Genomic DNA, 27647 nt, shown 5'->3' on the forward strand with positions numbered 1-27647 from the left:
AAGGGGGCCAAGCAGTGCAAGGTCAGTACAGTAAAAACACACCAGTGGTTCCAGACTGATTCTACTGGTGTGTCAGCACCACACCAGTCTTGCCACTGTCTTGCCCCTCTTCCTACTGGTATCCTGCACTGATGCCTGTGACAGGAGGTCAGGTAAATGCCACTGCCCCACTCCCTTGACCACTACTGCAGATCATCCAAACCATTTCTGTGTTCTGAGGCAGTAGGAGAAGATGCAACTGTCACACCTTCATTGTCCACCCTCTCCTCTTGCTTGCTGTAGTAGCAAAGTAGGACTCCAGTTTTGTGCCACAGCAGAAGGCAATACAAGAAGACAGGCAAAGGAAACTCTAGGGAAATGGGTCAGGAGGGGGACCTTTTGCTTTTAAATGGGGTATGAGGAACCTGTGGCCATCCAGATGTTGTTGGACTCCAAATTCTATCAACCCCACCCAGCATGGCCAAAGGTCAGAGATGATGGGACCTGCAGTCTTAACAAGATCAGGAGGGCCACAAGTTCCCCATCCCTGATTTAAAGGCATAGGCACCTTAGGTTAGTTTAAAACCCAGCAACCTGCAGGGTAGAAGAGATGCCCCATTTAATTTGCTCTTCATCTCTGCTTTGCAGTGCTTTGAAAGTGTGCCATACCATACATAGCACAGAAATGGCTGTCATTTTCTACAGAGGAAACTGCCTTATACTGAATCCATCAGTCCTCCTAACTTAGCATCCATGGACAGGCAGCAGCTCTCCAGGATTTTAGACCTACCGGTAGGTCCCACCCAGCCCTACCTGGAGATGCCAGATTGAAGGAGGAAATGCTTGCATGCAAAGCAGAGGCTCTTCTACCGACCTATGGCCCTCCCCCAATTGTTTGTTTGGTTCATAGAAGCACATTGTGTTGCATAACATTCCAAAGAAAGACCCAGATGCTCATATACTATAAAGAGCAGAGCATGTGTTATTCTTTTTAAAATGGAAACATTTAGTGAAAATGAAAGCCACAAGCATGTCCTGGATCTCCTACATTCTCTTGCAAATTGACTGTTAATTAAAAGGATGCTAAGTGCCAACAATGCTTTGTGAATAAATGTGATGTTAAAGTAGAGGGTGTCCTGCAAAGAGTTCTGATACTTTTCATGCAGCGTTTGTTTAATCTCTTGTTTGGGGGTGGGGATTTTTTTCTTCTTCTTTTTCTTTTTTACATGTTTTCTTTCCCATTTAAAAAGCTAAATGTGCAGGACTAAATTTGGTCATGCAGCACTTGAAGATTCCCTGGAATGTCCTCAGGTTTCAAACTCCTCTGATAGACACCAGCTCCGCCTCCTGCCATGTCTGATTGGCCTATCTGAACCAGGCCCCACCGCTTTGACTCTCATTGGCCAACTGTTCTTCAACTGCATATCCATTATACTCAAGGCTGTGGGGAAGTCACAGCTGCTTTCATGTAACATCTCAACACCTCCAAAGTAAGAGAAAGAAGAATCTGGCTTCACTGGACTGTTTCCCCTGAAAGCCTATTAATTTGGCACTTTTCCTTTTCAATATATAGACATACTGCGCTTCATCTGCAAGCTACCAAAATGTCTAGGGTAGCAAGATTCCGAAGTCAAGTCAGTGAGGATCCAGATATTGACAACTTATTGTCTACGCTCTCTGCTGAGGAGGTGGAAGAGCTAGAAAAAGAGCTGGATGCCTCTGATACAGATGCAAACATTCCTGTGGGGTTGCGGCAGAGAGACCAAACTGACAAGCAACCAAGTGGCAAATACAATCGAGAGGCAATGCTCAATTATTGTGAGAAGGAGAGCAAGAAAATTCTTCAGAGGGAACAATCAATGGATGTAAGTTGTTGCTCTTACTGAGTGTTGGGAAAAGGAGTATTTGTGCAATTTGGGGGGTGGGGAGGCAGGAACAGGACTTATGTGTTATGAAAACCACTTAAGGGTCACTAGCAAATATATGAGTCAATAGCTGAGGACTGTCCCTCCTAGAGAATAGTAATGAGCATGGCAAGATGCAGCAGAATTAATACAATTTTAAGTGTTAGCTCTTCCAAAAGGGGATAATCAAGACACCCAGCAGGGGACATCAAGGTGTCAGTGTTTTACTGCTAACTGCTACCTCTATTATTAATATTATTTCATTGTATTAGTTTGTGCCTCACACATAAAGAGTCTCCAAGTGGCTTCAGAATTTTTAAAGCATAACATAAACTCAGCAAGGAAAGAACAATGCATCACAATAAAAGGCATACAATAAGCTATAAAACAAATCCAATAGAACAGCAGCAAAACATTCAGCAACATACACATGCCGTCAATAGATAGCAATAATCCATCTAATGCCTGGGAGAAGGGGTGAGTTTTAACTTGGTGCCAAAAGGATGCTTATGATTGTGTCAGGGGAATCTTGTTGCCTTCCACTCTCGCAAATATGTCCCCAAGAGTTATGAAATATAAGTCACTGTCACAATACAGTATCTTTGTTTCTGCCATTTGGACTCTGCCGCTCTGTGTCCTCCAGCCCAGCAGGGGGCAGGAATATATAAGGGTCAGGAGGCCATTCTGTCTCAGGCCTGACTGGGATTCCTTACCAAAGGCTGTGATACTGACCTTGGGAATCTAGCCTTTCTTCCTCAATAGTTGTACCAGCTGTGCCTGAGAGCAGAAACTGAGGCAATGGCACACGAGCACTTTCTGGTGCTCTGATGGGGTGGAGCATGTTATGGTCAGGATGACACAAGCCCCAAGTTGGCGGAGGTGGCAGGTTCTCATGCATCTGTGCCCAGCACTGCTACCCTCCATCCCTACCACTGCTGTGCCTCATCCTGGTCCTGGCAAATGACAGCATCAACACAGCAGGGTGGGGGCAGTGCAGTTGCAGCGACACTCAATTTCATACACACTAAAATGGTAAATAAATGGGATAAAACAGCAAAATGAGAAGGGAAAGCAAGGCCATGGAGGAGTTTGACAGCAAGAGGAAGAAATCTGAGAACAGACAGGAAGCCAGGGTAGGAATAAAAACTGGTGTAAAATAAATGATCTACCTTCATTATTCTTGATGTATTTTATAAAATTAGATAATATTGTGTGCATAGCAGTAGCCTTTGCAAGCTGCCCAGTTCTATATTCTGATAGGATGCCTCCTGCTGCTGCTGCTTTGATGCTGGAATTTGACTTGGGGCAGCATAGGCCACTGAGCAAGAAAAGCTGGAGAAAGGAGATGTGTTTATTATCAGTGGTGATTTGCTTCACAAAATCAGAGTCATAGTAATGTTGACCACACAACTGAAAAGTTGCAATATTTTGTCTTGGAGGGGTTGCTACCAGTCTGTGCAGGGGTTGTCCGTGTGTTTTTTAAAAAATAATTGCATAGCAGGCAGAAATTCAACAGGTTAAGTAATTCCCATAATTGAACCTCCATGCTTAGAGAAGCAGGACCTGTTCTATTTCTGTCTGCCATGGTGCTGGGAAAAAGCGGCTTGATCTCTCTCCACTGCACACACACTGATCACTTTTGCAGAACTAAGTGTTCACTACACAAGGGTGTGGTTGTGGGGACTCAAAAGAATTCAGTTACTTGCTAGGGAAGGGGGTGGGAATTGTAAGAGCTTTCAGTCCTGCAAAATTCTGTTTGTAATTTGGGACACAATACTGCGTTGAAACATGCTTTTTTCTGTTTAAAAGCAACAACAGAAAAACTTATGAAATGTAACAGACAGCTTAGAGGGGTTTAATAAAAAAAACCATGTTCAGTCACTTGGTCTCTGTTGAATTTGTTTTAAGACAACAGGGAGCAATCCTCCCCGCAGATCTTCAGTGCCCATGATGGATAGGTATTATAGCTTGAAATAATCAACACTGACTGGCAGTGACTGTACAGGCAGGAGTCTTTCCCAGCCCTTCCTGGAGAACCCAGGCATTGGTTGGCATCCATCTGTCTCGGAAGACAATAGAGGAGTGTGCTTTTGGAGGTGAAGTCAAACTGTTTGAAGGTTGCAGCGCCTGCTGTGGCTGTAGAGACTGATGGGGGAAAGACATGCTTTGTTGCAGCTGGGGCAGAAGAAGGCATTCGGTTGTGCTGCTGCAGATGCACCATGGCGTTTCTTCTCTCTGCGCTCCATGCAGCAGTCATTCCTCCTAGGCTGGGCTTTTGCATGCAAAGAATGGATGTCCTCTTCCACTGAACTTGGACCCTGTGTTCGTGCATGCCAATAAAGTTGGCAATAGTTAATTGATTTCGAGTGTCGAAATACATAAAATGTGTTTTTCTTTGCATTGGCTGTTCTGTTTGGAAACTGAAACATGTAATGTGTATGAAACTAGCACCAAGAAAAATGTGGCTTTTAAAGTGCAGGTTCTGTATTTGTTTGTATTTAGACTGCTAGGCTATTTGGTCCAGCCTAGGGGCTTGGAGCATGTAACTGGGAATGTATGCCTGTTTTTCTGCTCCAGGATGAGCTGAACGAAGGCCAGAAAAACAACAACACAGCTGTGGTTTTTCAATGAACAGTCATTCTTGACAGTTCATTTTTCAGTCTCGCCCTAGATCAATAGGAAGTATTCTGAACTGCAAAGCTGATGAAAACCAGTGAGACAAATAGAAAATATAGCAGCTTGTGGATGGGGCCTTGCATAGCTTGTGACCCACCAGACTCAATCTAGCCCACCAGCCATCCTTGTCAGCCAGGTGCTTGATAAATCCCCTGTGTGTTTTCAGTCCCAGGAAGCAGCAACAAGTTCATTGAGCCACTGGGACTGTGGGCTGATTGGCTGTCTTTTGGTGAGTCACAGGCTCTTTCATGCATGCATAGTTCATGCCTCCTTTATAGCTCCAGTCCTGCAAATAATTATGCAGTGTTTCTCTTTATTTCTTTGGTTTCCCACTAGATAAAGTTAAGCACACTATGTATGCAGCACGATTCTTTGTAAGCATCCAGTTTAAGGGAATCTGCATAAACAATGAGTTTAACTAGAGCATGCAGGATGATTAAAAAAAACCCTCCATAATAGGAAGTAGACAGTTGAAGACACTGTTAACCCTTATTATTATTTGTGGCTCAGGGTTGACTTGAATGCTATGGAGAAAATACATCTCTCCTAGAGAGTGTTTCTTTAGCAGAGGAGCTTCATGAACACTGTACTGCCAAGTTGTGTGCTGCGAAGAGTGCACAAGCAGTTCAATCCTATTTAAAGCTCCCATCATTGTAGCCAAACATTTCCTTCCACCCAGTTGCTAAAGCAGCTGTGCCATCCTTTGCCAGGCAAACAGGGCAGGTGGACAGCTCTGCCCCACTTGCCTCTCCTTAAAACTACGCATGACATTAGGAGATTTGTGATGGTAAGAAACTAAGAGGAGCCTGTTGGAGGAGGCAAGTAACCCGTTTAGTCCAGCATCACTATTCCCACACTGGCCACCCAGACACCTGTGGGAAACCCATGAGCAGAACCAGGCACAAGAGCAGTCTCCCCCACTCCTCCATGGGTTCCAGTATCTGGTATTCAGAAGCATTACTGTCTCTGACCATGAAGGCAGAGCACAATAATCATTTATCAATAATTATCCATTAAGGAGGCCTTAACCTCCACAACTTGTCCAATCTACTTTTAAAGTATCCAAGTTGGTGGCCATCAGTTCTTCCTGGGGTTGTGAGTTCCACAGTTTATGCACTGAGTAATGAAGTACTTTCTTTTATCTGCCCTGAATTCTCCAGCGTTCAGCTCCATGGAAATTATCAATCTCATGTTTCTTTGTTTGTAGTGAAATTCATCATTCAGATTGGGGTGTGTGTGTGGAAATTTGATCACAGCCACAGCACTAACAATGTCCTGAAAGAACTCTGGAAGGGACTCCCTCGGAAGGTGGTGGACTCTCCTTCCTTGGAGATTTTTAAGCAGAGATCGGATAGCTTTAGTTGAGATCCCTGCATTGCAGCGGATTGGAGTAGATGATCCTCAGGGTCCTTTCCAACTCTACAATTCTATAATTTTCCTACAGGCCGTTTTTGTGATCACTATCATACACATACACCCAGCTGGTTTCCCATTGGTCAGTGTCTCTCTGTGTGTGCATGCGCATGTACATGCACACACAAACACACACACACTTGTGCGCAGGGAACTTCCTTACTAGCACCAACTTGTGTTGGTGCCAAGACTGCTATCAGCCCTCATGATTGGGTTCAAAATGTTTCTTATTCTACCTGCCCACGACCTGGTCAAAAATCAAACACACATAGGACAGAAGAAGAGCCTTTTTAGATCAGACCAAATGTCCATCTGATCCAACATCCTGTTTCTCACAGTGACCAGTCCAGGGATGGAGAACCTGTGGCCCTCCAGATGATGCTGAACTAACTTCCATCATTCCTGACCATTGGCCATGCTGGCTGAGCTTGATGGAAGTCTCAACAACATCTGGAGGGCCACAGGTTCCCCATACTTGGTCAGGTTAGATGCTTCTAGGAACATAAATGCAATAGCCTTCCCCTCATGTCTTCCTATCTGAATACTGAGGTTCCATTTCACTATTATTGCTAATAGCTATTGACAAGACTACTATGAATTTGCCTCCATGCCTTTTTAAAGCTCCTGAACCACAGAGACATCCCCCTAGGATCAATGCTGTAGTGTCAATGGTTGGTGCTACCCCAGTGTTACTTTATCATATGTGCACCATGATGGCATCATGGGAAGACATAAGCTTTGCTCTGTGATTGTCTGTTGCTGTGAAGCAAGAACATAGGATTGGTTTCAACATTGTTCTGGACTTAAGAGCCAGCTGTAGAGAATCAGTTAATGTAAAGCAACCAAAGTCCAAGGAATAAATACTTACAATATAGTGAAAGTAACAAGGGAGTTAGAAGAGCCAGCGGAAAGGCATTAAAAAGTGCCAATTGTAGCTACTCTTTGTTTAGTGGATTTTTGTTACTTAAGGTGATCAACCTCCCTGCCTGTTTATTGCTCCATGGTTTGTCTTTGATGAAATCAGTTTCATGTGTAGCCCTACAAAAAGTACAGTGGTACCTCGGGTTACATATGCTTCAGGTTACATATGCTTCAGGTTACAGACTCCACTAACCCAGAAATAGTGCTTCAGGTTAAGAACTTTGCTTCAGGATGAGAACAGAAATCGTGCTCTGGCGGCACGGCAGCAGCAGGAGGCCCCATTAGCTAAGGTGGTGCTTCAGGTTAAGAACAGATTCAGGTTAAGTACGGACCTCTGGAACGAATTAAGTTCTTAACCTGAGGTACCACTGTACTTATTATTTCATTGAGGTTTTGTTCATAGTAATAATACTGATTAAAATAAGCTGCTCAAGGGATTAGGTAATACAGTATAAGAAGGGCTCCTTTCAAAACTTCAACTATTCAGCAAGTTATTTAAGGTATGACAGCTAAATTTTGCTGAAGCTTAACCAGGTAAGTGTAAAATGTAAAGCTTTTGAAGTAAGAGAGAAATTGGGGGTTGCATCCAATGTCAATGCTACTCAAAGCAGACATATTACACAACTAACTTTGTTCCATTAAATTCACTGGATCTACTCTAAGTGGGACAATCAGTACACATAAAAAAAAAAATCTGGCTCAAGGGCGCTCCCACCTCTGGTGTTTGGAGTCATCAGGTGCATACAATGTAAGCTGCCATCCATATGTAAGCTGTAGTTTCTTGAGAAATACTGCTGGTTGGTGCCCTTTCTCTCAAATTTCCATCCAATTTGAAAATGTAAGCCACATTCACTTCTCAGTTCAGCTGAGGTATGCACATTTGAGGTAGCCATTGTGTATGCACAGGTGGCAGCTCTCATGCAGATGACAGCTTTGTGAATAGGAGTTCGGGGTTTTGTGTGCAGCGAAACCAAACAGATAGTGTGCATTGGGTGAAAGTGTCCTAACCCCCTCTCCAGTGTGTACAGCAATGGACAAATGCAACTTGAAACGCAGTGAAAGGAAACAACCTCATTGCATTTTAGGCCACTAATGCATACATAGCCTTAGTTGGATACAGCCCCTACTAAGGTCCCCATGTGGACAGCACATGTGTGCCTTCATGGTACCTTCAATAATATAACGCCATATAAATGTGTACTGAATCATCACATGGAGGATGGGGACAGGATCACACCTGATGCTCCCCACCCCAATATCCTCATATAGATTATCAAAGCTAGAGGTCAGTGAAGCATTATTTGTTATTTTTAACAATGTTCCCTCCTCGCCCCCCCAAAAAAGTTTGTTCCTAAGAAATGATATGGTGTGCCTTTGGATCATATGGTTTTGTTCCTTTTTTCTTTGGAGTCCAAGGGTAAGGTTAAATGCCACCAAATAAACTGGTCATTTGGATTTGTTTTATTGCTCTTAAAAGCCTGGGAACCTCACCTTAAGATATCCTTTGCCAGAGGACATCTGCAGCCTAGTAAGAAAAGAATGCATGTTATGTTAAAAAAACAACAACAAAAACCCTAACCTTACAATATGGCACAATTGGATTTCCAAGTTTTTGCTTTCTAAAATCCATTTAATAACAGTATCTGAAAGAAAGCATATTTCCAAATAGCATACCCAGTTTCACTGGATTTACTTCCATTGTAGTGCAAAGTTCTGCAAAGAGTAGATTTCATGGAATAGTTATTTCATGGACCAAGCTAAAGAAAGGCCCCAAATACACATTTTTAAAATATTGAACGGCATCTTCAAAGAGTTACCAACTTGCTTAATTTGAAGTATGCACTACAGAGCTAAACTGTAGAAGACAAAGAACTTATGCTGGTGGTCAAGCTGCCTGGTAAATCTGCCCCTTTAGATCATGTTGCAGTAATAAGAGCTTGCCTAGCTGACTCTCTTCTCTTTCCATCCCCGGAGAGAAAGAAAAAATACCCTGTCCAATCCCTTCCTCCTCCTTGGGCTTGTTAGTAATAGGGGGATTAACACTCCTGAAACCCCAGATCCCAGCAGCAGCGGGCCTGAAACCAGGGCCAAATTTCTTATGACATGAAGATCTCTCACAGGCTGAGAAGATCATCATCCGAATGCAGTCTTCCTTGTGCTCCTCTGGTTCTTCCATAAGTAGAGTAGGGACTTTAGCATTCTCTTGTTTCAACCGAACCCTTTTGAATAGTTGGAACTTTTTAAGTTCTGTTAGTTTGGAATTTTCTCAAGGCTGAAATTAATTCTGGGTCACTTCAATCTAGTCACAGCTGAGATTCTAGTGTCACTATTTGGCATGTTGCTATCGTCTCCCCCCACCCTTCGCTCCACCCCAGGTATGCAGAACCTCCCATCTCCCCTGGGTTATACAAGAATAACATGTGAATCAGCCTTTGTTAATGCTGTGATTCTGTCATGATCATCTGAGACACTGGACTTTATTTTGAGCAGGGATGGTCAACCTGTGGCCCTCCAGCTGTTTGCTTGTTTGTTTGTATATTTATTGTATTCATATCTTGCCTTTCTCCCAAATTGGAGTTCAAGGTGGCTCACAGCATTTTAAAACACCATTATAAACTACATAGTACTATAGTACAAACAAACTAGTTAAAAACAATACAGTGGTACCTTGGTTCTCAAACTTAATCCGTTCCGAGAGTCCGTTCGACTCCTGAAACCATTCAGAAACCAAGGCACAGTTTCCGATTGACTCCAGGAGCTTCCTGCACTCAATTGGAAGCCGTGTCGGACAGTCGGCTTCTGAAAAACGTTCGCAAAACAGAGCGCTTACTTCCGGGTTTGCAGTGTTCGGGAGCTGATTTGTTCAGGAGCCAAGCCATTTGAGTACCAAGATACCACTGTAGTTGAAATATATTGAAACACATGTAACATTATAGTTTGCCTATAGCTGAAACACATGTAACATTATAGTTGTTCTATAGTTTGTAATAACATGAAGATCTCTCACACACTGAGATCATCATCCCATTTCTCTTGACTGGAGACCCACAGATTCCCCATCGGTTTTTCTTACCTCATGGAAATGCAATATGTCAAACCATAGAGCTTTTAGTCCTGTGCCCAGTGGTTTGTTCTCCATGGCTGATTAAGTGAATGAATACAATAATGAAACAGATGTAGAAGACCAGAGTGAAGGCTTGGTTGAAGGCCTGCTTAGCAGGTGACAGTGCTCAGGCTGAGACTCAAAGCATCCTTAGAGCTGAGGGGTGGTCCATAGAGCTGCCCAGTTCATGGCTACTTCCTTTTCTCTTGGCCCATGCAAATCCCTGCTTGTGGCAATGCATTTGCCCGAAGCAGATATTGCCTCATTGATTTGCCAGGAGCAGAGCCTCCAGTTATGCTGCAATAATCTTTCTCTAAATGCTCTGCTTGTAAGTTCCCCAAAGGCATCTTACTAGTGCTGTTGGTGACAGAGTGTGAGATTAAGTGGAGGTTTGATCTGATCCATCAAGGCAGTTCTTACATATTCAGTGTTGCATGCCAACAATTGACAGGCCTTTGGGTGGTATTTATAATGTGCCTATTACATTTTTATCGCACCCTGCAAGGCAATGCACCTACAAGGAGCCCAGGGCTTCTTGTCCCTGCATGTACAGTTCCTTCTTGTCCCTGCTTGTATCCAGGGACGACTTAAGCATATCCGGTGCCGTGGTGCAGAATGGGTGTGGGGCGACATTCTTGGCACCCCTCCCCCTCCCCATCCTCCCCACGGGCTTCCTTAGCAGTCCCGCTACTGGGCAGGAGGGAGAAGGGTGCCACATAGCTTTGCGCACCGCCGCCACTGCCTCCTTTCCCAGCCAGGAAGCGAGAGATCGTGGCTGGCCGTAGGAAGAGCCACGGCCGCCCAGCGTGCCCTCGCAGCTGTTCCCGGTTGGTCCCAGACACCCGCTGCTGGGCGCACCTGATGGGCGGGTGCCATGGTGCAGGGCACCACTAAACCTAATGGGTAAGACGGTCCTGCTTGTATCCTCACAACAAATCTGGATGGTAGGTTAAGCCGAGATATAATGATGGACCAACAGCAAGCTTTGTGGCTGGGAAGGGATTCGAGCTGACAGCTCCCCCAACCTAGTCCAACATGCTAAGAACCATACCACATGTGAGAGGCAGCTTCTGCTTGTGGCAGATGAGTTCATTGCAGGCAGGGAGATGCCCTAGGTGGGAATAAAGCTCTTCCGCAACTCAGGATAGCCACACGCTTTGCCTCTATCTTCAAGTAACCAAAGTCTATGTGATAAGTGCACATAGGGCCATAGTTTAGTGGTGGAACAACTGCTTTCCATACAGAAGATCCCAAGTCCCATTCCTGGCATTTCCATGTAGGGCTGAGAGACACTCCTTGTCTGAAACCATGAAGAGACACTGCTAGTCAGTGTTGACAATCCAACGGACCAATGGTCTAACGTAGTAGAAACCAGCTTCCTGTGTTCCTCTGTTTGCCTCATGTTTCCACCTCCACGCTGGGTGTCAGTCTGCAGCCTTTTCTTCTGTGTAGGTATATGAGTTGAAGGGACCCCATATATTATTGTGATGTTTTCAGAGGGTGTTTGGTTAACAAGGCAAAATATTGAAGGGCTGAGAGATACTTCACTGTAAACTGACTAATCTGGAGTTTACGACTTTGCTGCTATCTAAAATATGCACCTTTGATCAGACCAGACATCCACAAACCAATACCTGCCAGCTGTGCTGGAGATTGCTAACCCAATGTCCATTCCTCCTAGACAGCTTTACCTACTCTGCTCCTTTGAGCTGGTGGAGGAACGGGGGTGATTTTGCATCTGCTTAACCTTGTATGGTAAATACCAATCATTTTCCTGGAATGAGAGAAAAAGACAGAAGCCAGGTCCATGAGGTTCATTTGGAATTTATCAGGGATGGGAAAGTAGCAGGCATTTATGATCTTGGTTCTCTACTGAATCTCAGAAGAGCAAGTTATATTTGGAACTACTTTGACTACATAATAAGAGGTCTTCTTTTTCTCTGATGGTTAGGACAACCGTAAGTAACCAGGAAGCTGTTTATAAACAACCTAAAATAGAAATGAGCATCTCTATGACTTCTTCATACTCAAAGAGCCAAATGCACACAGCTCAGGGGGCATCAATTAACCTTATTGGTAGCGAAAGGAGTGCTATTATAATTGTGTTTATTCATCACTAACTACAAAAAATGTTTCAAAGCCTTTTCACTGTGAACACATCAAGGGTAGTTTGTCTGTGGATAAACACCAACTCCCTCGGCCTGAAGCAAGATGAGCACTGCACTCCACAGTTGACTTTGACTGGACTTAATCATCCAGGGGTCATTTACCTTTACCTTTTACCTTACCTAGTTATCAATGAAGTTTTACTCAGAACAGACCCATTAAAATTAAAGCACATTAAGTCTGTTACTTCTAGTGGGTCTACTACTTCATTTCATAACATCTGCAGAATCCAAAACTTAAAACATCAAAAAGATAAAACTCACCCAGCAATGTTATAAAAAGACAAATCTACCCCAACCCACTAAAGGAGGAACATGATAAAATTATTTAGTAAAAGAGCTTATCCTGCAATAAAAGGTGAATTGTGCCATACCCTATTAAAAGACTGGTCCAGACTAGAGTAACATACCATATGATCCCAGTTAAGAACTGAATGCTACAGTAAACAAGAATGTATTTGCCTGGTGTCTAAAAGTTGATGATGATGGTGCCAGGGACATCTCTCTAGAGATGAATCCTGACCCTACTCACGCCCCAATTTTAGCAAAGCATCTCTCTAGGAAAGGACCACAACAACTCTCAGATCTGCAAAGAAGATCATGGCCCAAAATCATGGTTGTGTAGCATCTACACCAGAGCTTTCCAAACTGTGTGTCATGACACGTTAGTGTGTTGGCTGCAGTGTGTAGGTGTGTTGCACAAATACCCCCCGTGCTCCTCGCAGGGCTGGAAAGGGGTTAGTTTAATCTCAGGTTTGCTAGTAAAACAGAATTACTGTGTTGCGAAGTGATGCACATCTAAAAAGTGCGTCACCAACATGAAAAGTTCGAAAAGCACTGTTCTAATTATTTCCTCTAATAGCAAACTCAGGCAGTGAGTTCCTATTCAGGCATATAGCCCAAACTGGAGAAACAAAAGGAAAATATTTGATTAGAAGCAGGACCTAAACAGCCTTTCTCTGTGGAACCAGTGAACATAAGAATTTACAAAAGTAGTTAAGTAATTCTCTAATACTTGTTACAACCCAGAAAAATAAGCCGAGAGTGGTACCCGAAGGCATATTCTGTTGTGTGTGACCAGGGTCAGAATGAGGAACAGAGTTAACCTCTGTGACATCTCCGGCTGATGCTGATGTGGCAGCCAATGTCAATTCACCATTCCCAGAGTCACACTATGTCCAGCCAGAAAGTCCAAAGACATGAGTCAGCTGGAGCCTGTGAATTGCTTTGTTTGGGGGGGGGGGAGAAGGACCATAAAAGGAAACTTCTCAACGAAAAAGGACAATTGAGGTTAGTGGTACCGTATAGGAAATCTGGAAGGGGTTTATCAGTTCCTTGTCCAATAGGTTGTTGCTTATAGAGCCTACATAGGAGTTCATGCAGAAGGAGAAGAAAGTGTAAGTAATTCATGCCAAGGCCAAAAATCTTGATTTCCCATATATACTCATGGTGGTGACTGACTGGGAATGAGACCTAGGGGTCATAGTGGCCACCCCAATAAAGATGCCAACCTGATAAAGCTTCAGAAGTCATGCTTCTGAATCAATGGCTACCAGCCGCAGTGGCATTGTTCTGCCTTCACTGTGGGAGGCAGTATGCTTGGAGGATACCAGTTGGTGGAAACCACAATTGTCTCTGTGCTTGGGTCCTGCCTGAGGGTTTCCCTATGAGAGGGGCCTTTGGCCTGGCCCAGCAGGATCTTCTTGTGTTCCTAGTGACAGGTGTCTGCCCCAGGCGTAGTTGTTTTGTTAGCTCTCTCACAATATCCATTATCTGCAAAGGCATTCAGGCAGAGAATGAGCAAGTTACAGTATTTGAATAGGGGTAAACAGCTGGATTCAGAGAGAGCACAAAAACCAGCAGGCGAATTTTGCACCCGACAAAATGATGAAGACATCAAGTTGATCATCCTCAAGTTTGTTTTGGGGCAACAATGTTATTTAGCCATATTCTTTTTTTTCACACTGTCTGAACGGTTCACACTGAAAGGTAATTGAATATCAGTTGACATTTGAGGAACTGTTGACACCTTCAAGTTGAGAGATGCAGTTGGCACTGCATAAGCTGTTGCTAACTGCATAATCTTTCTGCAGCTTGGCACTACCAACTCATCTATGATGGGAGTGTATTGATCTGAATGCTATAGTTTAGCTGGATGCTGCACAACTGAAATGTTTCTTCATGGAAATAGGCTTTGGGGTGTTACGGAGCTAGTTCTGTGGTCAACATTATCCGCAGTCATGTTTCTGAATGCATCTCTTCTCAAACAAGTAGAATAAGCTGCACTTTCTTGTTAGCAGTGTTCATAAATAGCATTAGAGAGATCTGTTGTGATTGTGAGTAGTCATATAAAATACAGTGGTACCTCAGGTTACATACGCTTCAGGTTACATACGCTTCAGATTACAGACTCCGCTAACCCAGAAATAGTGCTTCAGGTTAAGAACTTTGCTTCAGGATGAGAACAGAAATTGTGCTCCGGTGGCGTGGCGGCAGCAGGAGGCCCCATTAGCTAAAGTGGTGCTTCAGGTTGAGAACAGTTTCAGGTTAAGTACGGACCTCTGGAACAAATTAAGTACTTAACCTGAGGTACCACTGTACATAGACCAAGATGAGTTATGGAATTAGTTTTCATGACTAGATACACTTTGCCTCCTTGGAGTCCTCCTGTAATGAACATCCTCAGATACTGTGTGTCATGCCCCTTTTCTCAATGTGAAGTGGTGTTTCATTTTCTGCTGTGCCATGTGGTGTGTGACTGGCTTACTTCCTTGGATTATTTAGATTGTTTTACTAAATTATTCCTCACAAATCCTTTTCTTTAGAAAAAAAATATCCTGCACCTAATGAAGTTTTCCATCTCTGTCTATGCTGAGAAAATGCCTGTTGAGTTTTGGTCTTACAGCTGTTAAAAGCAAATCTTTTCCTTTGTAAAAGACTTATTCTTATTTGCTCGCTCTTTTGGGGGGGGGTGAAACTCACATTTTTAATAGCAACTGGAAATATTTGTTAAAAATATTTAACAAAGGAAATAGAATAGAATCTCAAACTGGGTGCAGTCCTAAGCTTAGTGCATTAGTGTCAGATTTATACTGGACTGTCCACACATCATTCTGCTTTATTAGTTGTTCTGTGATGCTTTGCCAATGTCACCATATTGCTGCAGTTGAGAGGGACACTCTTGCACCATAATGCAACAAAGAGGGACAACGAACTCACTCTGGAACACTTGTGGTATGAAACGTTCCAGGGATTCAGAAAGAAGCTATGGTACACATGCACTGACTGGAAACAAAGTAGTATGTCTGCCCCAAAACTTGCAGATGCAAACGGTATTGAAAGCAGGATCCCATATAACCACCTCCATACCATCATGAGCACAAATCATTGTGAATAAAAAGATGTCCAGAGGGACCTTTCTTCTTCTTTAGGATTGGTGCCTGCCTTGTGTCTGCATTGCAGAGAAGGTTGGGATAGATATTATTATTATCAATACATAATTAGAGGGTTAATGTGGAATACAGAGGAGCTTGTTAGCTTGTTATGTGACAGCATACATTTTTTCCTTGGGTGCTCTTATAAATCCTCTGATTATAAAAAGGTAAAGGTAAAGGGTCCAGTCGTGGCCAACTCTGGTGTTGCGGCGCTCATTTCACTTTATTGGCCGAGGGAGCCGCCGTACAGCTTCCGGATCATGTGGCCAGCATAACTAAGCTGCTTCTGGCGAACCAGAGCAGCACACAAAAATGCCGTTTACCTTCCTGCCAGAGCGGTGCCTATTCGAGCTGCTAGGTTGGCAGGAGCAGGAGGGACCGAGCAACGGGAGCTCACCCCGTCGCAGGGATTCGAACCGCCAACTTTCCGATCGGCAAGTCCTAGGCTCTGTGGTTTAACCCACAGTGCCATCCACGTCCCTCCTCTGATTATAGTCCTCTGATAAATGACTAGGCTGGATCAGGTCAGTCAAGGTATGTTCACATTACTCCACATCAGTGCATTCCCACTGCTAGTTTTTGCAGCAACTTTCACATGACGATCGATATCGATCCCATAGTTCCCTCTGCAAAGGTGTTTTGGCTTGGAGAAGTGGAAGAATCATAGAGTTGGAAGTGACCGTGAGGGCCATCTAGTCCAAGCCACTGCGATGCAGGAATCCCACCCACAGCCATCCCTGGGTGGATTCGAACCACCAGCATTCTGCTTAATAGCCAGATGCACTGACCTATGGTACCAGTAGGTAATAAGTAGCAGGTGATGTGGTAGAGGGTGCATGCCTCTTGCTCAAAGGGTTCCACGCAACCCAACACAACTGTGGGCTGTATCTGAGGAAACCATTTTGAGCTCCCCACTTTCAAACGTTCGCCCTGTGCCTACTTCAGATCCCAGTTGTAAGCCAAGCAACAATGTGGAAAGCCCAATTTAAGACAGGAATGAAGACCAGGAAGGAGATCAGATTCATGCTTTCCAGACATATGTTTAATGCGCACACGCCCATTCCAGAAATAGTAATGCTTTTGGGAGGGAGGAAATCCCTACCCAACCATCCCTGTGCAGGCACTTCTCAGAGTAAAGGAATCATTGGCAAGATTTGAAGCCTGCCATAGTTACCCCTAGGAGTTATTTCCTGTCCCATGTGGGCCGAGCTGGCGGCTCCTGGGATTCTGGGTTTCCTGACCTTCAGAATTTTGCCAAGGTCATGTCTTTTCAGGCTACAGCTTAGGCTGTGTACACATTACCATTTATTCTGGCTCCCACAGGCTCCCACCACTGGTGTTTAAAGTTGAGTACCCATGACCTTGGCCACAATCCATATAGTTGTAGTTTCTAGAGGAATGCTCCTAATGGATTGTGGCTTCAATCTGATTTGAACATGCAAGACATGCTTAAGCTGTGTTCAGACACTTGTGCAGACGATGGCTTCCTTGAATAGGAGTGCAGAGGGTGTTGGGGCACATGGAAATAAATAGGGTAATGTACATCGAGTGAAACACTCTCTGGTGTGTACAGCAAGTGCAAATGCAACTTGAAATGCAGCCAGAGGGAACATCCTCACTGCATTTTAAGCCACTTAATGTATAAATTGTATAAACCCTTTATTGGACTGTGTACACACACACACACACACACACACACACACACACCTTTTTTTTTTTTTTTACTCTGCATCCATTATGCTCCAGCTGCTAGTTTGGGAAGCAATGTACACACAGTGTTAGCCACAATCCTGCATCTATACTATCCTGCATCTATCCTGTCACTCCTTATGAAATACTGCATATTTATATGTTCTTCCTCAAACCTCAATCCGAATTGAGAGAAAGAGCTACCTAGCTGTGTTTTAAGCTGGCCCTGCGTCCACAGCCTTGGTTTAAGGATAATTGCTTGAGGGTTATTGAGGACTGTTTTAGCGTAGTACTGTCTTCCACTGGATGCTTAATGTAAATAATCTTTTCTTCTTGGTGACCAATCTAGATTTGCTGCTAGGGGTTGCACTCACACTTACATAGTCGTTGCTACTGACTCTCTGCAAGGCTGAAGAGCAGAGATGTCGCTTAGTAAGTATTGGCTGTTAACAACCCTCGAACCCAAGTGTGCCTTTCACATCCCTTGCCAAACACCTGCCTAGCTCTGCAGCTCAGTTAAGTCACTCTGTTGGTACCTGCTGAATAATACCCCTTGCACACAGCCACCCCTGGGCACCGGTCCAGGAGGCTAGCTGCACCAGGGAGAGGACCAAGGAGGGATCATTAGTGCCTCAATGCCCAGATTCCAAACAAGAAGTTCCCAAGTCTCCTTTTCCTTTTAAGGAAACATCTGAGTGGGGCTGCGGAAAAGTAATTGCCAGCAAGCAGCAGCAATGCTCATTTTAGTATGTTTAGGAGGAACTTGAAGCGCTTTAGTTTGTCAAAACATTTGTGATTAATCGGCGCAAGCAACAGGCTGGTTCTTTTTAAAGAAAGGCCAGGGTCAGAGCATAGTAAGTTCGTGCCAATCGCTGTAAGGCATGGTGACTAGGGAGACATTTTGTCCACTCATGGGATGGTATAAGAGGGTAGGTCAGAGGTAGGGCTGCGAGTGAATTGCATAGCCTCCAGCGTTTCTCCGATGAAAATAGGGGCGTCCTTTTCAGCGACGACAACAACAATTGTATTAATTTATACCCCACCCTTCTGACTGGGTTGCCCCAGCCACTCTGGGTGGGTTCCAACTTATATAAAAACATAATAAATTACTGTTTAATCTACTGTCAAAGCTACCAATATAGGTTCTTGCCTTTTGTCCCTCTCTGCTTTTTCACTTAGGTTAATTCCTTTGTTTAAAAAAATGCCAATTTCCTTTCTTCTTTTTAAATTTAAAAATATTTGTAAAGGCTAGCAAGAGGAAGGGCTGTTGTTGCATTTCTGGGTGGCGTGGGGCTATAGGCTGCCTTTCTGACCCAGCAGCAAACCATGCCTAAGGGTTTGGTCCACTTGTTTGCATTCCAGTCCTGGAAGGGCAGCTCTAGACACTGGACTCAAACGAGTCTCATAATCTCTTAACTAAATACAGAGATCCTTGCTTTTTCAAAAGGGAGTCTGTTTATGGCCATAATGTAAATAATGTCTTAAGGCAAATTTGTTTTAACTATGTGCTGGGTTGTTGTTTTTCCATATTTCTTAGACCAAAGACTGCCTTTTCTATGGATGTCCTTTAGCTAGAGGGCATGTTGAAGCTGGATATGCAGATTCTAGAAGGTTTGGGTCCTGGCCATGCCAGAAATGAAATCCGTGTAAGCCAAAGAGATTCAGATGTAGGATTTTGGCTCATAAGGGACAGCAAGACCTGATGTTTATGGAAATGCTCATTGAGATCCAAAGGGCAAGTTCATTATGTGGAGGGTTTGGCATGAGCCGATCATGGATCCACGTCAGAGTCAAATGAGTGTCTTAAAATGCATCTAGGTTATTCTTCTTCTCAATTCTAATTAAAGCTGATTTGGGGAGGAAATGGATAAGCTCTCCTTAACCGCTGTCATTTTCTCCTATTAAATATGACAAACATAGCCTCCAGGAGTAAACTGCATTTTTGCTGCATCGTCAGCATGCTTTTGTCTCAACAAACATTTCTTTCTGCATTTCTCCCCCTGCTCTAGGAAGAGAAAGCAGCAGAGAGGAAGAAAGATGTGAAGATTGTTGAAGAAAACCGAAAGGAAACCCATGGTAGAGATCTGAAAAGAAACAAATCTTCTGATCTCGGAAAAGAAGGGAAAAAAGAAGAAAATATCCAGAAAGCTAATCAGAAAGGAAAGGATGAACTGGACACTACTAAGAACACTGGGCCAGTCAATGAAGAGAAGAAGGAGGGAAAGAAGTTACCCAAAGAAAAATACAAAGCCATCTCAGTGGACAACAATGAAATTAAAGGAAGGTGGGAAGAAAAGGGACTGGCAGCCAAGATCAAAGCAGTTGAGGAAAAAAGGAAAGAAGAAAAGGCAACAGAGCTGAAGAGGGGGACTGAAAAGGACAAAAAGGCGGGGGATAAAAAAGAACCCGAAAAAACAGGAGCCAAGGGCTCAGCTTTAAAGTCAGGCTTAGACAGAAAGGCAGAAGACAAAAAGGAACCTGAAAAAACTGGAGAGAAAGGTTCTGCTTTAAAGTCAGGCTTAGATAGAAAGGGAGAAGATAAAAAGGAATCTGAAAAAACAGGAGAAAAGGGTTCCACTTTAAAGTCAGGCTTAGACAGAAAGGGAGACGATAAAAAGGAATCTGAAAAAACAGGAGAAAAAGGTTCCGCTTTAAAGTCAGGCTTAGACAGGCGGAGAGAAGACAAAAAGGAATCGGAGAGAAATGGAGAGAAAAGTCCAGCTTTAAAGCAAGGATCAAAGGTTGGCAGTGAGGCAAAATCCCCAACAGATAGCAAAGGAAACTCCGAGGGGAAAACCTCAGTGTCAGGGCAAGAGAAAGGGACAACAGAGGCTCCTGAGAGCAGCCCCTCTAAACTGGCAGACGGCCCTTCCAGCCAGGGCACGGAAGAGGAAGCCACCAGCATCTTTGATGAGCCCTTGGAGAAAGTGAAGAATAACGACCCAGAGATGATAGAGATCAATGTCAATAACTCTGACTGCATCAACAACGAGATCCTGGTGCGCTTTGCCGAGGCCTTGGAATTCAACACCGTCGCCAAGGTCTTTGCCCTGGCCAACACACGGGCAGATGACCATGTTGCTTTTGCCATTGCCATCATGCTGAAGGCCAACAAGACGCTGACCAGCATCAACCTGGATTCCAATCACATCACGGGCAAAGGGATCCTGGCCATCTTCCGTGCTCTGCTGCAGAACAGCACTCTGACCGAGCTCCGCTTCCACAACCAGAGGCATATCTGCGGAGGGAAGACGGAGATGGAGATAGCCACACTGCTGAAGGAGAACACCACCCTTCTGAAGCTGGGCTACCACTTTGAGCTGGCAGGACCCCGGATGACCGTGACCAACCTGCTGAGCCGCAACATGGACAAGCAGCGGCAGAAGCGCCTGCAGGAGCAGAAGCAGGCTCAGGGGAAAGGGGAGAAGAAGGACTCGCTGGAGGTGCCAAAGGCAGGAGGCCTGCCAGCTGCTTCTTCACCTAAGGCCTCGCCAAAGCCATCCCCCAAAACGTCCCCTAAAGTTTCCCCTAAGAAAGCTGGAGCCCCAGAAGCACCACCTCCACCTCCTCCTCTGGCTCCTCCTCTGGCTCCTCTCCTGGCTCCTCCCCTGATCAATGAAAACTTACGGTTGTCACTCTCTCCAGCATCTCAGAGGAAGATGGTAGAAAAAGCTCTCCCTCCGCAAGAGAAGAACTCCAGAGACCAGCTTCTGGCAGCCATTCGTTCCACCAATGTCAAACAGCTGAAGAAGGCAAGCAAAGGGCAAATGTGGGAAGCATCCTGGGGTGAAGTCCTTGCTGGGTTCATTGAAGCTACACTCTTAATAATGCTATCTAGGATTAGTGCTACATACACACACTCCCCCTAGCCCATCCCAATCTCCTGTGTCTGATAAAAGGCATATTTTCCATCACTTGCATTCTAAAAAAGTACAGTGTGTTACTGAGAACTGCCCAAGGAGTACAAAGCCCAGAATGGCTCATTACTGTTAAATAGCATGTGCATTTATTTATTAATAGTATTTGTAGGCCACAAAGCAGCTCACAACTTATTATATTATTCTGGAAGCTGCCCAGAGTGGCTGGCAAAACCTAGCCAGATGGGCGGGGTATCAATAATAATTATTATTAAAGATAAAGCCATTAAAAACTCAATAACAATTGAACAAGTCAGAGTTAACAGTGTTGTGCTATGTAAAAATGCTTCTCACAGAGATGAATAAACACCTTAAAGCTAAGACAGCTTAAAAGGCCTGGGAAAATTAAAAGGTACCAAAATGGCAACAAAATAAAAGGAAATGAGCCTCTCTGGGGTCCTTGCAAGGATGATAGCTGGATTATCAGGTTCACACTGGGAGCTGATTTCATTGAATAATTTAAAGGAAGGAAGAGGGAAAGAGGTGAGAACTGGAAACAAACATGATCCCCTTTTGATACATGAAATGTTTCTTGCATTGATGTAAAATCCACAAAATATGTACACACATATGACAGTTTTGTGACATCTATGCATCTACTCAGCTTTCCAGTATGTGAATTCAGAGCTAAATAGATACTTTCATACTTCACCATTGATGCACTACACACTTCCTACATTGCTTCCTAGTTCAGACGACACGCCAAACCATGGTAAAGGAAGCTTAATTATACCTTGCCATGTTTGAACACCATTGTTTGCAATTGACAAAAGAAACAGAATGATAAATTACTGAATTGACAAACTAGACTTTGTGCAAACAAGGGTTGAATTGACAAGCTATAGTTACCGTGGTAGTTCTGTCTTCAGAGACTGCTGTGCAGTTGAGATAAGAGTGACATTGTGGATCTTAGGTGCTTAGAGAATGGAAAATGAAAGCAGACAAATACTTCTTAACCATGGTTTGCTGTACATTTGGAAGCTCAGACCATGGTTTGGGATGTTCAAATCAGATCTGGTATGATGCCTGAACTGAGTCATTGTACAAAATATGTAAACTAAAATATGAGGAACCACATGTATCTACTTTGCCAGTCTTATACATGTTGTGATGCTCATTCACCAATAGACTTCTTAAAACATTTCCAGGACTTATTTAATTTTTAAAACCCTAACTGATCATGAACCTGGGTTCCCAAATGACCACCTGCACTCACATGGACTTCCTGGTTATTAAGATAATCCCTGAAAATAAGAGGTGCCCCCCCCAGGGTGCCCCACCAAACAGGGATCTGAACTATCAGGTGGTGGCTCCCTTTTTTTGAATGCTTTCCTGGTGAATATTACCTTGAACCAAGTTTCATGTTCTTTGTATGGGAAAATCAATTATTTACCTAGGCCTTGTGGAGGTTTTATTATAACATTCTAAAACAGTTTAAGAATGTTTTAGACCATCATGCCCTGTTAACACTATGTTTTTTCTGCTATGATGCTATATATACTTTCAAAAATACTGCATTGGTTTAGTTATGCTCTGGGAGTTTTAACTGAAGAGCAGCTTATAATATCTCTGACCACTAACCAACCAAAATAATAATAATAATAATAATAATAATAATAATAATAATAATAATACAAAATTTATTATTTCTACCCTGCCCATCTGCCTGGGTTTCCCCAGCCACTCTGGGCGGCTTCCAACAGAAGGTTAAAAATACATTAAAACATCAATCATTAAAAACTTTCCTAAACAGGTACCACTACCGAGAAGGCCCTCTGCCTGGTTCCCTGTAACCTGGCTTCTCGCAGTGAGGGAACCGCTAGAAGTCCCTCGGTGCTGGACCTCAGTGTCCGGGCTGAACGATGGGGGTGGAGATGCTCCTTCAGATATACTGGACCGAGGCTGTTTAGGGCTTTAAAGGTGAGCACCAACACTTTCAGTTGTGCTCAGAAACATACTGGGAGCATATCCATGGCATAGACCTCAGAGACTGTGTTCTTAAATATATGTTGTAAATGCTTGTAGATCCATGCAGGAAAAAACACAGACAGAAAAATAAAATGAATAGCCCTTCATATGTGAAGCAAGATTCGCATAGATGCAATTAACAGGCACATTTTTATAATGGAAACAGCAGATGTGGTGTGCATGGGGAGCAGTACTAGGATTGCAGGTCTGGATGAAAATTGCTCCCCCATCCTGCAAGCTGCTATTTTCATCACCAATAGCTTCCTTTGGTTTTAGATCTTGCATTAACAAGCACACCTTTTATCTTGGCAGGTGGAGGTTCCCAAGATACTGCAATAGGGAGCAGAATCCAGATTTCCCTGGAAGGATGAGATTGCCAAGGCTGAATCACTATGTTTGTCTCTCAGGTGACTGTTTACATGAGAAGGACTCAGCAGGAGCAGGAAGCTGCCTTGCTCCAGTCCCAAGTGAGCAGTGTTCTCTACTGGGTTGAACTGAATTGGATAAAAGGATTGAATGAGCTGCCAAGGAGACGTTGTGTCAGGAAGAAGCAATATTTATTTTTAGAGCTTTTCAACCACGAAACTTTTTTTTCCCCGTGAGAGGAGAGGTCTGCAGACGCTCAGAGTGTTATGTAGCTGGGTCCCCCCCCCCTTTTTCGGAGTTTTGAAATAAAAGTGGGAAGTATTGAAGAAGCCTATATTTGCAGCATCCCTGCTTATCTTAAGACAGCACGGCAATCACTTGCCACTAGAAATATATACAAAAGTTAAGCCACCCTGGAGTAGCAGCACAGAAGAAAACTGCCAGGCTCATCTTCAGCACAAAATGACTCCAAAATTGTGTGTTTGCGTGCACACACACAAAGCAGCGGCATGTTCTTGCCATTTGCTGCTAAATCTAACTGGTAGCACCAGTGTCACTCTACCTGGAATATTATGAAGCAGAAGGTTGGAGGAGAAATCACTGGGCCAAATCTAATTTCCTAATGTCTCTGTGATCTCAAGGATTCCATTTCTCTGACAGATGATCATGCAAAGGCTGGGTTTGTTCCCTGAAGAAGCATGAAAAGCATTGCATGTTTCTGTGTTTTGAATGTGTGTGTATGTAAATGGCTTCTCACCGTACTGCAATCAAACCTTTAAGCACACGCGTGGGCAATGGCTTTGAAAGGATTATGGATTGTGCTGCCGTGATGGGGGGAGGGGGGAGCTACATGGTGCTTGAACCTCTGACATAAGCAGCATCTTCCAAACTACTATTGTGATGCCTAATCTTAAGAGGCCTGATGGGAGGGAAGGAGCACATTATGGTTGACCATGCAATGGAGGTGTTGGCAAACGCAAGCAGTGGCTGTTATGTGTACAAGGGCGGGGGGGATCTTGAAAGCTTGCATTGGGAAACCTTCATTCAGAATCTCCAGTGCTCAGGGCACACTGTGACAACTTCTCGTTCATATATTTCTGGCACTTGGGCACCAGCTGTGTCATGATAGTCAAGATCAGGCTTCCTCAACCTCGGTCCTCCAGAAGTTTTTGGCCTACAACTCCCATGATCCCTAGCTAGCAGGACCAGTGGTCAGGGATGATGGGAATTGTAGTCTCAAAACATCTGGAGGACCGAGGTTGAAGAAGCCTGGTCAAGGTGACAGTAACCTAGCAGAGAGTACAGAACTCCTGCTTCACTCCTTTGCTACAGAAACAGCATAAGGCTTGTTTTTTGGGACCAGAAGGTTTCTGTGCCAATTCAGAACTTTTCAATATAGTTCAACATCGGCTCATTTGAAGAGAAAGAGGTACTCCCAAGGGAGTAGCATTTGTGGCCTGTTGACCAGTGTCTCCTGAACTATGGTCAACAAGCCATAGCATGTGGGCTGTGAAGATACTATGTCCTCCAACCAACCTATGTGTCAGATTCAGCTTCCATGTCTTGTCTCTTCTCTTTGCAGGCAAGCAAAGCCCAGCTCATACATTACCTTTGCAGCATGGTAGCTGCCCAATGCTCTCCTGAGGTTGCTTCCCATTATGCACTGGTAACGTGGATGTTCTGCATCTCCACAGATAGCCTGGATCGCAGGAGTATTTCCCATGCCAGCAACAGCAGTTCCAGTGGAGGGGCACTGCCAAGGGAGGTGCCCATGTACGTAATTCAGACTCCCTGTGTAATGTGCAGGAACATCCATATGCTGCTGATGGGCATTTGGGTCAACCACATGGAAGCACTTTTGAAGTAGCAAGTGTGCCACAAAGAGAATGTATGGAGGGGGCCTGCAAGAAGAAGAGTAACCAGTGGCATCATCTTTCTTCCTTACTCCTGCATGGAGTGAGTGATGGATAATAGTGGTATACCAGTTCAGCTACAAGGATGTTGCCCAGTTCAGTTCCTTGCAACTTAACTAGTTTGTGGCTCAGCCTGTACATAAAGAAAGAAAGATTATATCTATGCATTTGTATGGCTGTAAGAGTTTAATATATATACAGATGGATATATATCTTAATACATTTCCTCTCTAAGGAGCAGAGTTTTATTTCTCACACAAACTGCCAAAGCTTGTCTGCACTGAGATGGTGCCAAGTGATGCAGGAGCAAGTGACTGGGAAGTGATTTGCTTACTGGTCTGTTTAAATCAGTTTCCAGATCAGGAAACTCATTCATGGTTCCTCTGCAGTAGGAGACAAACCAGCAAGATTTCTCACCCAGGAACAGGTAGTATAGAACGCTCTCTCCCCCAAACTGCACATGTGTTCATCCTTCCATGAAGGACAAGTGGAACTCCTGTTAACGTGTCTATGGAGATCCTCGCAACACAAAAAGGCTTTCCCTGCCTCTTCTCTTATCCAGCTGAGCATGCAAACTCTGCAGTTAGAGGGGTCCTAAGAAGTGAGGGTAAAATACGGGAGGGGGTTTATGTAGCACTTGAAAGAGAACTGTTCTTTGTGGGTTTTAGTTTTTTTTAATCAGTCTTTGGAGAGGGAATCTGTGCTTGCTTACTGAAAAAGAAAGCAGTATTGGATTTAGATCTGTAGCACATTTTGGACAAATGTTGGAGAAGGAGAGAGAAATAACAAGAGACAAATCGCTTGAGCAGGTGATCTCGGGTGCAGAAGCTGTTGCGGTTTTCAGTTCCAACTCATGAGTGTAAATCTTATTTGAAATATGTACAAAATCACCCACACTTTCATTAATAAAGCTCACAAAATGCTGCTGATGGCGAGTAGTGGAAAATTCTGAGGCTGTGGGCAGTGAATACCTTTAGACTTATGCAAGTACATGCAGATTTAGACAGCTTTGTAGGTGTGTCAACTGGCATCTGGCATCAGAATCATGTTTCAAATACCCCATGAACTCATTTATTACTGTTACCCACTTGACATGTGGGCAACTGAGGTTAAGAAGCAATGGTTTTCTTGCAATTGTAGTTGGTCTGATCACAGAGTCCAGAATTTTTGTTTCGGGTCCGGCTCAAAATAGGTGATAAAATAAGTGGATACTGTAATTGGTTCCTTTTCTCTGTTCTTTTTAAAAACTAACCAGAGCATGTCAGGAACTTGCAGAAATCCACAGCTGGGATAGGACATTTCTCTTTGTGTACAAACACAAGAAGCCCACCGTGCAGCCTGAGTGTGTTGGGCACTGGGCCAGAGAGGAGCTTCTCCCTCCTGTTGCTGCCAATTCAGAGGGTTGCCTGCCAGCTCTGTGCAGAAGTCAATCACTGCTGACGAGGGTCTGGCTGACTCCAAAGGCAGCTGAACTGCTCCTCAAGAGTCCAGAGAAATGTCTATATTTGGGCATTTTGCATAGACTAGCCCAAGCAAAACTTCATTCCTTTGCTCTTCCTAATAGTGGGAAGCCTTCCAACTGCCCAGAGCGGCCAAGAAGAGGAGAGAAAACAAGGCTTAGTTCACAAGGACCTCTTCCTTGGTTACCAAGCTACACTCACAGCAGCACTGCGGTCCTCCCTCATCTGGTGCTTTTTCCACCTGTGGTTCTCCTGTCATTGCCACCAGGTTCTTTGCCATCAGCACACAGCTGTCCTCAGTCATAAGAGCACCCGGCAGGCTCTGCTATCCTATCACAGATGCCCCTTGACTTCTGTAAGTCAGTGCCACATTGCAAACAGTCCCACAGGTGGCAGATGAAAATAGAAAAGAAGGGCAAGTGATGTGAAAGCAAAGGAGGAGATTTACTTTCATGCTATTGGGTTGCATGACCCGCCTAAAATGACCGGCTGATGAAGTCACAAAGACTTCATTTCCCACCCACCTAGAAAGCAATTCCCCCCCTGCAAATCCTCAGTATGGGTCTGAATTTCATTGTGTCCCACAAATTCTCCCGTTTCTCCCACACTGCTACAAGACCAAAATGTTGTCTGTTATTGTCCCAGCCAATGAGGTGAAGTTGGAGAAAATGCCACAATATTAGAAACAGATTCAGTGCACACCACCAGCCATAAACTGAGGTTTTTCAATAAACATAAA

At 44.0% G+C, this 27647-nt stretch overlaps 1 protein-coding gene across 2 annotated transcripts; it reads left to right on the forward strand.

The window, feature by feature from the left end:
• The first annotated feature begins 1393 nt into the window (after positions 1-1393).
• On the forward strand, positions 1394-26377 carry LMOD1 (leiomodin 1). 2 transcript variants are annotated; one of them, XM_082225362.1, is made up of 4 exons: positions 1394-1844; positions 19294-19855; positions 19928-21036; positions 23482-26377. In XM_082225362.1, the coding sequence occupies exons 1-4, from the start codon at positions 1584-1586 to the stop codon at positions 23506-23508; spliced, it is 1959 nt and encodes a 652-aa protein (XP_082081488.1). In that variant the 5' UTR covers positions 1394-1583; the 3' UTR covers positions 23509-26377. The 2 variants fall into 2 exon arrangements, with proteins under 2 accessions (XP_082081488.1, XP_082081487.1); XM_082225361.1 differs by having other exon boundaries at positions 19294-21036.
• Positions 26378-27647: the final 1270 nt, after the last annotated feature.

This window comes from Podarcis vaucheri (assembly GCF_965113315.1).
Source record: "Podarcis vaucheri genome assembly, chromosome: 6".
Classification (NCBI taxonomy): domain Eukaryota; kingdom Metazoa; phylum Chordata; class Lepidosauria; order Squamata; family Lacertidae; genus Podarcis; species Podarcis vaucheri.

Coding starts and splice junctions, on each gene's coding strand:
- LMOD1 (XM_082225361.1), top strand. CDS start 1,584: ATGTCTAGGGTAGCAAGATTCCGAAGTCAAGTCAGTGAGGATCCAGAT. Junction 1,845..19,293: donor AGAGGGAACAATCAATGGAT/GTAAGTTGTTGC, acceptor CCCCTGCTCTAG/GAAGAGAAAGCAGCAGAGAG. Junction 21,037..23,481: donor ATGTCAAACAGCTGAAGAAG/GCAAGCAAAGGG, acceptor TTATCTTGGCAG/GTGGAGGTTCCCAAGATACT.